Source organism: Urocampus carinirostris, chromosome 1 (assembly GCF_059441175.1).
Source record: "Urocampus carinirostris isolate Australia breed hairy pipefish chromosome 1, RoL_Ucar_1.0, whole genome shotgun sequence".
NCBI classification, from domain to species: Eukaryota; Metazoa; Chordata; class Actinopteri; order Syngnathiformes; family Syngnathidae; genus Urocampus; species Urocampus carinirostris.
Window position 1 is genome coordinate 52506060 of NC_142349.1, and position 11684 is coordinate 52517743.

The 11684-nt window shown below is 40.6% G+C and overlaps 1 protein-coding gene across 1 annotated transcript; it reads left to right on the plus strand.

Moving 5' to 3' along the window:
- Positions 1 to 8: 8 nt before the first annotated feature.
- On the plus strand, positions 9 to 11280 carry rpl23 (ribosomal protein L23). The gene is made up of 5 exons (XM_088344899.1): positions 9 to 90; positions 2464 to 2547; positions 6498 to 6626; positions 9943 to 10056; positions 11152 to 11280. Exons 1-5 carry the CDS (start codon positions 78 to 80, stop codon positions 11232 to 11234), a joined length of 423 nt encoding a protein of 140 aa, XP_088201025.1. The 5' UTR covers positions 9 to 77; the 3' UTR covers positions 11235 to 11280.
- The last annotated feature ends 404 nt before the right edge of the window (positions 11281 to 11684 follow it).

Below are 11684 nucleotides of genomic sequence, written 5' to 3' on the forward strand. Positions count from 1 at the left end.
GGTTTCCGGCAAGTACCGGATGAAGAATAGTACATTTCCCATAATCCCCTTCCTCTTTCCTTTTCCCAACTGCAACCATGTCGAAGAGAGGTAAGAAATATTCGTACTTCAATCCATATTAATCGTCCGTTTACTGTTTCCCTTTGCATCGCACTTTATCGGTTTCGTGTACCCTGTCAAATTTGTTAGCTTTTGCAGCGTTTTTTTTTTTATCAGTGGTTAGGATTTACGTTCGTTATAATCGCAGTGTTTTACTGGTTTGGTAAGTCATGATAGTCTCATAATGAGAACTCTATTGGTGGTCAAAAGATATTGTAACATTATAAACGGGCAATTTCGGTTAACCTGTGTAAACTAAACTTCCAATATATTGCTGCAGTGTGAATGTAGGAATGCATAACGTCGAAAGACTATCGCAATTGCATCCATTGTATCTAAAACATGAGTATTTTGACTAAGGTGGGGTCTCAAAAATAGGTTACCAACTGCTTTAACCTTATTGACAGGGACACTTCAAGTTCTTAACTCGAGTTTGTATAAATTCAGCAAAACGTATTCAAAGTACAGCTGTCACGTATGGGAATTTCTGGAGACGATTGCCACACACAATTATCACATTTGACGAATGTACTGTCTATTTCCCCTCTCTTCATTAAGTTATTAAGATAATATGAGTTTATTACTACTTTCACTGTAAACCAGGGGTGTCCCAAAAAAAATGGATTTTGGTTAGATGAATATGTGTGAGGGCTGACTATTCAGTTGGCACTCTTTGAACAGTCTTATTCGTGTTTTTCAACCCTTTTTGAACGAGGGTACACTTTTATTTATGTAAAAAAAACTTCCATCCATCGAAAATGTTTGAAAATGAAGTTATTTCAAATATTTGACTGTACTACCTCACATGGATATAAATAGTATATAAAAAGAAGAAAATGATACTCAAAAAAACAATGATTTGGATTATTTATTTTTTAATGTGCAATTTTAGTATATAAAAAGTATATTAAAATCTGTCACCTACTGATATGTATAACTATTACAGTTTCTTGTCTGAAGATAGCAGAAATACTGAATAATGGCGCTTATTTTTTTGAAAGACAAAATTGGGCAAATTCCAGCGGCACACTGGACAAGGTCTCAAGGCACACTAGTGCACACTGGTTGAAAAACTCTGGTCTATCAAATCCTGTTACTTTTCTGTACTGGACATCTCTTAAAACTGTAGCATGAATGTTTTATTTTTTCCTCTAAAGTTTCCTCTCTGCGTATTAACTATCATCATAGAACTTAAATGTACAACTTAGATGGTGCCACTTCAGTGTTACGATTTTAATATTGTTTTAAGTCCAGGAATGTTTGCCAATCTGTATTTGAAGCACTTGTGTGTTGTGTAAAAGTAAAAATAAAGGCCTTCGCATAATTTACACTCACATAATCATACACTGTACAACTGCACCTTATTCAATGTGTGAGGGTGCTAAACAATCTTGGGGATGGGAATCTTTGGCAACCAAATAATTTGGATCATGAAACAAGTTTTAGGGGTGTAAATACTTTTGGTGCATCATGATTAGATAACAATTATTTTTATTTATTTGAGGTGATACTTTTTACACATTTAACTCAAGAGTTTAATTGTCATAACTTGACATGTTTACATATATATATTTTTTGTAATGAGAAACACCTACATTTCCATCAGGTGATAGAATTAAATACAGCAATTGGGAGTACGAATGTTTTCGTAGGTACCTTATGATTTGATTGCAATTAAGTATGATTGGGTTTTAGTTTTTTTTCTTTTACCTCCACTAATATTTTGACACTTCTAGCTTTTTCCTAAACTGTATTTTATAGAATAAAAGAATATTTCCACTACAGTTTATGTTAACTCACAAAATACCACACACACACACCTAGTTCAAAATGAATATTTCTGTAAAGATTTAACGTGTTGACCGTAGTGCTATTTTTATGAAAATGTCAGATTTAACACCCAATTTCACCGCTAGATATCCCGTGTTTCATAAAATGAAGCAGAAGCGTGTTCAAACATATGCAAAACATCTGGGCATACCTATTTGTTTAATCTTCATGCACTGTGTATAGTAGCGAGCCATGCCCCGTCGCGTGAGTGAAAGAAGCTGTGCCGGTTACAGGTTGATTCTGTGCGACCCTTTTTCGGTGTGGCTGAATTTTGTTTAAATGTATATAAATTATTTAAACCATAATTGTCTCAGGAATCTTTTGATGACAAATGCCCTTTCAATAAAATGTTTGAAACTGTCAGTTTTGTGTTACTGGAATGTTCTAATCCGCTGCAGAAAGTAAATGATAATTACTTGCACTACAAATCAGTTCCTTTTTAAAACCAAGTAATCAGAAACAAAATGGACCGATGAAAGAAGTTTCCCTATTAAGGTAACTCACAAGAGTGTTAAAATCAGTTTCTATTTACAGGACGTGGAGGTTCGTCCGGAGCAAAGTTCCGAATCTCGTTGGGTCTTCCAGTGGGAGCAGTCATCAATTGTGCTGACAACACTGGTATGCATGAATTGATGATATATCGGTGCTGGGCCTGCAAGGCCTTCTCTGCCGGACCAAAAACTACTTGAATTATGTTAATTATATTTTATCAATACCAATAAATCATATCAAATTTTCAGTCAACTTTCTTTTATTGATTTCCCCTGGTTGCACTGCTTCCAGAAGTGACCAAAATGGCGGCGTAAACCTGCCCGTCCACTGGAAAACAATAGACCAGCTTTACGGGAGCGACAACTATCCATAACCCGTAACTAGTACTGGCTACCTCTGGCGACAAATTGACAACGACCCCGCTACGAGTATGGCTTGTTTAGGAGCTAGCAGATCCATCAGGTAGGAAGTAGGGCAGGGAAACGGGTGGACTCCCGAGTCGAGCTATCCTCAGCTACACGGACGGAGGCAGTTAAGCAAGCGCCCGGGCGGGCCCAGGATCAGCTGTTGTCTCAACATATGCGGTAAACAGAGTCCGTAAACCACACAGCTTTTATAGTAAGTCCTGGTGCCTCTCATGGACAATGTTGCCCTAGTGCCCGAAGGGAACGGGGCGCCGCTGGAAGCTGGGAAGGCCTAACAACTTGGCCAACAACAAAGTCCGCTGAAAAGAGTCGCCCGAGCCCAGCTTAGCTTAGCCTACTTTACCGCTCGTTACTTTAGCACCCGGCTAACATTCAAAGAGTTTAGTTGCCTTACTGCAAATCGACATGAACTCTCCCTCTTAAAAACCCGACTCTTGCCTCGTGAGGTAGCCGACTTGCTCGGGCGTAGTCTTTGTTTATCTTCTTTTGTTTAATATTGTTGTCGTGCGTCTCCCGTGCAACTTGAGCGAGTGGTGGAATTTGTTAGCATGCGACGCAACACAAATATTGCTAATGCTATAGTCGTTTAGCTAGGCGTCACGTTCTTCACAGCTGGGCATCTTTCTGGACGCAAATATACATTTCAACGGGAATGTGACGTTTCATGGTTGTTGCGATTCAGATCCAGAAAGGGAACATTTATTGTCATTACCCGAACACCGAAACTACTTTTTGAGCACAGCTACGTCAAAGTTCCATGTAAAACAATGAGTGCCATGTATAATCCAGTTGCGTTCAATGTTTCTCCACGTTAAATCATTTAAAAATACTTTTTAATCCTATCATTTAAACTACGTTTGGTGCATAGCTGCATTAAGTTCGGTGCAGAACACCACAAGCCTAAATTATCATAAATAACCCGGTATATACATTGATCCATCACAGGAGAAAGTGCCGGTGTACCTAAAACAGCCTACGGCCATGTCATTGTTATTGCTCGTATAGAATATTTAAAGGTAAAGGAGCCGGACTGAGGTTCATCCCAAACCTTTCACCCGGCTTTGCATCTTCACGGGCTGGGCGGCTATGACCAAAAGCCCTTAGCAAGACTCATGGAGACGCCAGTCCGGCTTCCTCTTTAAGGGCCGAAGGTCAGGCAGACGTAAGAGGGGATGTTAGGAGGCCCCCAGCCATCAAAATAAAGAGAAGACCGCCGGCTACAGTTGGCGTTTTATGGACCCAACCTGAGCCCGCACGCGTTTTTTTTTTTGTATTTATGATGGCGGATTTTGTTACACCGCGGCACACCGTTGTGATGGAGCGGCTGCGGCGGAGATTCGAGCTCATCCGACAGCATCACAACAGCTGCGAGAGCCGCTATGAAGCTGCTGCGCTGGAGAGCCTGGAACTGGAGAGGCAGCAGACCCTCGCTTTGCACCAGCGCTGCCTACAGGCCAAGGCCAAGAGGTCCAGTAAGCACAGGCAGCCTTCAGCCAGTGCAGGGGATCAGGCCGGACACCGGGGGTCTGGGACTGCCACAGGAGCCGGCACGGAACTCTGTGATGGTGGCACAAGTGGAGAGCAAAGAAGTCTTCTGCTGGTTCGAGAGCGTTCTCCATCCGGGCACCGGTGCTGTGGAATGCTCTTCCCCCTGAGATTCAATCTGCAACCTCAGTGGAAATGTTTAAATCTAAGCTTAAAACTCACTTCTACTCCATTGCATACGAATAACCTACTCCTCTTGTCGGTTGAAAATAGTTTGTGTAATATAGTGTAACAATCTGTGAAGCCCTTTGAGACTCTTCGTGATTTAGGGCTATACAAATAAAAATGACTTGACTTGACTTTTATATTTAGGCATTTCACCAATTACATTACAGCTATTACTTGTTGCTTTGCTCAGAAATCTACCCCAAGGCCTGCAGGAGCAGATCTGCAGACTCCCATTAGACTGAAAAAATGAAACTGAAACGGTTGATTTAGCCAATTAGATCCTGAGTTGGCATCCAATCGCCAGCTAGTTAGGTTGATTGGCTAGGAGACGTAATGCACCAAATCCATCACGCTGATAGCCGTTAAACAAGGTAATACACTACTGGCTTTGTGGTAAACTGCACCCTCCCTCTATGCCTCTCGCTCAGTCTGCACTTCCCGAGCTAATGGCGCACAGGGGCGAGGCGCCACCACCGCATTCTGATAACCTGTCTTGTGGCAAGGGCCAGATGTCATAATCATGGCTACTTGACCTGAGCCTTCACAAATTGTGCTTACAAGAGACCGCTTACATAAGGGCTGGTTCATTCATGAAAGACACATCACTAATTCAGTATGGAGCTGAAAGCTTAGTTGCAAAATCCACCACACTCCACTATGATAAAAAGTAGAGACTGATTGTTGAATTCAGATAATGGATTTTGGCACCTTTTACATCTGAGCCCATCCTGGCTATAGCCATATCAAATTACGCTCCCCAAAAGTGGCCAGCTTTTAGAGTTGTTGCCACACTTGCAATACTTGAAGACAATTTCTACGTTGTCACATGAATGAATAAGGTTTGTTTAATCACTTGGCAGTAGCGTTTTGGAACAGAAAATACAATTAATCTGCAGATTACTAGCTGCAAATAAGTGAAATATGCAGGTAATAAGGAGAAAATTTGTAAATCTTGCAAGCTATTGATGAGAAACGGAAAGGATGTAGGAATAGAAAGTGGTGCATTTCCTACTTTGACAAAAATTAGGGAAAATGATTTTAGAGATTTTGGAGTTAAACTGATAATTTGGTAAGAATGTTCTTTATAACTGTATAATCGAAGTTTGGCTCCAACGTGTGTTGCCCTGGTGAAAGTACTGTTACTTCGGGAAAATGTTACTCGAGTAGAAGTAAAACAGTCATCTAGTTACTTGAGTAAAAGTTAGTTAATGCTGTGCACCCACGGAAGAAAAACGGCGAGATAGATTCCCGCCCAGCTTAACGGTCGACATTTTCAGCCCGAACTCTGCCTGGGTCTAAGATCTTACCTCTACCAGTATATAACAAAAGTTTCGTTTATAGAGATGTATGTCTCGTGCTATAGTTGATGTAAATATACCTGACTTGTGTGGGCCGTGCAACCATTCCAATATTGCTTTACTCTATTCATTCAAATTTGAAAAACTAATGTTGCCGGTAAACTAGCAGATTATCACTTGATTTGCTTTTAGGTTTTGGTCTGCTAATGATTTGGTTTCCACACTTGGGATTTATTTTGCTCACTGTTGACCCAAGCGACGCTCAGACTTTTTGTGATTGCTCCGATCCATGGAAGCTTACAGGCACCATTGCCTACAGTCTCACAACATAAGTTTTATTGATATTGTGATAGTTCTTTATTTTCTGTTTTTCAATATAAAAAAAAATACATCCAGGGATCATTCCAAATCAACAGAAATATTTGCGAGCATTATATTTTTTAATATTGCTGATTAGGGCACAAACCCAAACATCCCTTCTCAAAATACATTACTACAAACATACTCATAGGTAACTAAAGAAGAATGAAGCGTGGGTGCACTCAAAATGTTTATGGAACGACCATATGCCTTTTTTTTTCCTGCTGAATTTAAGCATACTCTGAAATCCTCAATTTAATCCTATGCTTTTTTTTTTAAGGCGCCAAGAACCTTTACATCATCTCCGTGAAGGGCATCAAAGGACGTCTTAACCGCCTGCCTGCTGCTGGAGTAGGCGACATGGTCATGGCTACAGTCAAGAAAGGAAAGCCTGAATTAAGGAAAAAGGGTGAGTTCATGTAGCAAGATGGTGAACATTGAGTGTTTTAATTTTTACCTTTGTCAGCCACACAATTGCTACCAATGAGCAGAACAAAATCCTCAATGTTGCTGTCTAATTCTTATCTCACATATTTTAATAATCAAAATGCGGATTTGATTATAGGTTTGAGGATGTTAATGGTGGGTTCTGGGGATTTCGGCACATAAATTTCACATTGGTTTAACCATATTATAACATAGTAGCTGTGATGGTTTAAAGGTTGGACCACTTTATGTCCAATCAGAGTGCTGCAGCTTCATGGATTGCCTGAGATTTTTTTTTCACTCGAAGTTGTTGCTATAATGTTTAAAAGAATTTGAACAAGTTATGGCTGAACGATTAAGGATACTATATGGAATCTTCCCCCCCACGCAAAACTTTGTGGTCGCTGTTACACCTGATTCCATTTTTTTCTTAACCTGACTAGAAATTACTCCACTATTAACATAATTTGAGTATTGTTACAGGATATCAAGTTAAAGGCAATAAATCATAAACACATTTTTGGGGGGTATAGTTTAGTTGTTGAAGTTCAGTAAAAACATTAATATGCTGACTTGGAAGCTAGTCATGTCATTCCGTGTATATATATGGATCTTATGCAGAAAGGTACAGGAAGTATACCAGTATGACTAAGTTTTGAAAAGTATGAAAAAAGTACTGGAAGTAATGCAAAAAATACAAACAGCACTGGAAAACCATAACATGGTACAGAAAAGTACTAAATTTTCCTGAAAAGTAGGAAAGGATAAACAGTACTGTACTGTGGATTTGGGGTAGAAATATTAATGGAAATGAAAAAATGGACTACGGTGTAATGTCTTGAATAAGCACATTTGAATTTTGAATCATATGTAAAATGTGGACGATACAGAGCGCTTATTTTTTCATATAGTAAAATCAAAAGAATAACATTGTAAAGAGGACATTATCAAAAGTGATACCGCTGTGGACCCACAGGCCTCTTTTACACTACTAATATTCAATTAAGTGGTAAATGGTCTGCATTTACAGGGCTTTTCAAGTCAATGAAGACCTCCCACACACTTACCCATACACACACACACACCAATAGCAGCCATGCAAGGTGCTTATTGAGGGCATTAGGGATTCGGTGTCTTGCCTTCGGACACTTCAACATACAGGGAGTGCAGAATTATTAGGCAAATGAGTATTTTGACCACATCATCCTCTTTATGCATGTTGTCTTACTCCAAGCTGTATAGGCTCGAAAGCCTACTACCAATTAAGCATATCAGGTGATGTGCATCTCTGTAATGAGAAGGGGTGTGGTCTAATGACATCAACACCCTATATCAGGTGTGCATAATTATTAGGCAACTTCCTTTCCTTTGGCAAAATGGGTCATAAGAGGGACTTGACAGGCTCTGAAAAGTCAAAAATAGTGAGATATCTTGCAGAGGGATGCAGCACTCTTAAAATTGCCAAGCTTCTGAAGCGTGATCATCGAACAATCAAGCGTTACATTCAAAATAGTCAACAGGGTCGCAAGAAGCGTGTAGAAAAACCAAGGCGCAAAATAACTGCCCGTGAACTGAGAAAAGTCAAGCGTACAACTGCCAAGATGCCACTTGCCACCAGTTTTGCCATATTTCAGAGCTGCAACATCGCTGGAGTTCCCAAAAGCACAAGGTGTGCAATACTCAGAGACATGGCCAAGGTAAGAAATGCTGAAAAACGACCACCACTGAACAAGACACACAAGCTGAAACGTCAAGACTGGGCCAAGAAAAATCTCAAGACGGATTTTTCTAAGGTTTTATGGACTGATGAAATGAGAGTGAGTCTTGATGGGCCAGATGGATGGGCCCGTGGCTGGATCGGTAAAGGGCAGAGAGCTCCAGTACGCCTCAGACGCCAGCAAGGTGGAGGTGGGGTACTGGTATGGGCTGGTATCATCAAAGATGAGCTTGTGGGGCCTTTTCGGGTTGAGGATGGACTCAAGCTCAACTCCCAGTCCTACTGCCAGTTTCTGGAAGACACCTTCTTCAAGCAGTGGTACAGGAAGAAGTCCGCATCCTTCAAGAAAAACATGATTTTCATGCAGGACAACGCTCCATCACACGCATCCAAGTACTCCACAGCGTGGCTGGCAAGAAAGGGTCCAAACGAAGAAAAACTAATGACATGGCCTCCTGTTCACCTGATCTGAACCCCATAGAGAACCTGTGGTCCCTCATCAAATGTGAGATTTACAAGGAGGGAAAACAGTACACCTCTCTGAACAGTGTCTGGGAGGCTGTGGTTGCTGCTGCACGCAATGTTGATCGTGAACAGATCAAAGCACTGACAGAATCCATGGATGGCAGGCTTTTGAGTGTCCTTGCAAAGAAAGGTGGCTATATTGGTCACTGATTTGTTTTTGTTTTGTTTTTGAATGTCAGAAATGTATATTTGTGAATGTTGAGCTGTTATATTGGTTTCCCTGATGAAAATAAATAATTGAAATGGGTATACATTTGTTTTTTGTTAAGTTGCCTAATAATTATGCACAGTAATAGTCACCTGCACACACAGATATCCTCCTAAAATAGCTAAAACTAAAAAAGCCCCACTCCAACTTCCAAAATATTCAGCTTTGATATTAATGAGACTTTTGGGTTCATTAAGAACATGGTTGTTGTTCAATAATAAAATTCATCCTCAAAAATACAACTTGCCTAATAATTCTGCACTCCCTGTATAACACGGAGGAGCCGGGAATCGAACCTGCAATCTCTTGATCCAAAGACGTCCCTTCTACCTCCTGACCTAATGCCGTCTTAAATAGTGTGGAGCTTCACCTTTTTACAAATGGGAATGATAAAGAGATTAATTGGAATTGTGCGAGTGTGAAGGTTTTTGCCTTGACAGTAATAATGAACTGTTTGAAATTATTATAATTTGATCACTATACCGAATTGGACTTTAGCTTTTTTTTTTGAGCCGTCACAAAAAAAGTACTGCTTTAGTCAGAACACCAAAATTGTTAGAAAATACAAGGTGCACATTTCCAATTCCAGGCAGACTTGCTCTTTGTCTGCCTCTGTCAAATCCAGAACTGCTTGGATTGTTTTTTGTTGGTTTTATGTAGTATGTCTACCATATCAGGTGTTTAATATCTAAAAGAACTTTATTGTGTAAAGTTTGATCAAGCGTCTCTTAATAATTCTCAGTTGTTTCTAGCTAAAGGTCATAAATCCTCCATATGGCTGACTGGCAACTTGGAGTATCCTGAAACCTGTGCCTCTCTTATACTAACAACCATTTCCCCTCTCCGCAGTGCATCCTGCAGTCGTGATCAGGCAGCGAAAGTCCTATCGGCGAAAAGATGGAGTCTTTCTCTACTTTGAGGACAATGCGGGCGTCATTGTAAATAATAAAGGGGAGATGAAAGGTGTGTTATTTTGAAGGAATTTGATACAAACCACATTTCATTTCATTTGACTCCTTGCAGAAAAATGTATTATTTGCTTGATGTTTTGGGAATATGGAGCTCCCTCGGTTATCGTGGTTAATAGGGACCAGAACCGCCCTCGAAAAGAGAAAATCCGTGAAGGGGCAAACTTATTTTAAGATGGCGTAATTACTGGCTGAGAGTATACTACTGTAACAAAATAACATCTAATCGATCTCAAAGGAAAAAAACCTCATACTGAATCAGTTTTGTCTTTATTCCAAAGTAAAACGAAATTGGAGGGCTTTCAGTGTAAGAAAGCAATTTAAAGAGCGTCTGGCTAGCTGCACGCTAGCATTACGTGTCCACGAATCGAGCCAGGTCTCTGCAGTAGTTAAAATACAACTGTCCGGAATGTAGTGGTTTCCCATGAGTCGTAGCTCCTGGTCATCCGTTTTTTGCCTAATGGACCTGGCGTTGGCAAGAGACGGGGTCCACAGCGGTGCCCTCTGGAACCTGATGATCATCCTCAATAGATCCCGCTGGTGATCGACATTTCGTTGCGCTCTTCTTTCCTCGGTCCAATAAAATTGATAAGTTTCTATTCACTGAACAAATTGTTATAAGCTAGCGGTCGTCATGCTTCCCGGCTCATTTTGTTTGGGGATAATGACTCGGGCGCTCGCTCCTTGTTTAACTGACGGCATACACCGGCCGATCAGTCGCGCACGCAGACGGTCACGCCCACCCAATTCAAACGCATACCCCGTGCTCACTCGGACCACAATAAACTATACGTTGATGTCAATGATGAAGATAACTGAATTCCAAATCCGCAAGGGTGAGCCAGCGATATCCAAAGCACAAAGTAGCCGAGGGTCTCTGTGGAAAAAGTCTGGTTTGTCCCTTGTATCTGGTAAAATAAGTATCCTTAAACATGATATTTACATTCTACATCATTTGACTGTCTTGGCAAATCATTTTTTGCAGAGTATTTGACATTAAACATTAACATTCATGTTGTATTCAAAGATTATGCATTCCAGCAGAACTTTTGAGTATTGTGAATTTTTCAAACGTTTTTGTGCCCCCCAGGTTCTGCCATTACTGGCCCAGTCGCCAAGGAATGTGCTGATCTTTGGCCCAGGATTGCATCAAATGCTGGAAGCATTGCTTGAGGCTTCCGTCAAACCTTTATTTTCAATAAAAAGTGTTGAAACAGTTCTACTTTGTGTCGTGAGTTTCTATTGTGGAGCCTCCAACTCCTAATGGATTGTTGCACTTTTGTAAGAAAAGGAATGTCCTCAGAGAATCAAGCCATGAAGGGGCCCAATTCATTGGGAAAGGAACCCCACAATCAGCACATACAGGTACCGTGCACAGATCTGTTGAAACGCGTCATTTCTATCGGTAAGGCTAAGCATCTTTTGAAGCAAAGGTGGGTAACCATTGGGGGTTGGAGTACTCGTAGGGGTGAAATATTTGGTCGACGGCCCATCTTCGACAGGGCTCCATCTTTCATTTTATCCCATTGGTTTTCAAGCACAATTTAAGCAAGGTAATATGGGTCCCTGTTATATCATTTGATTCATATTTATGTAGTGTTTTGTATTCTAGTATTAGTGTTA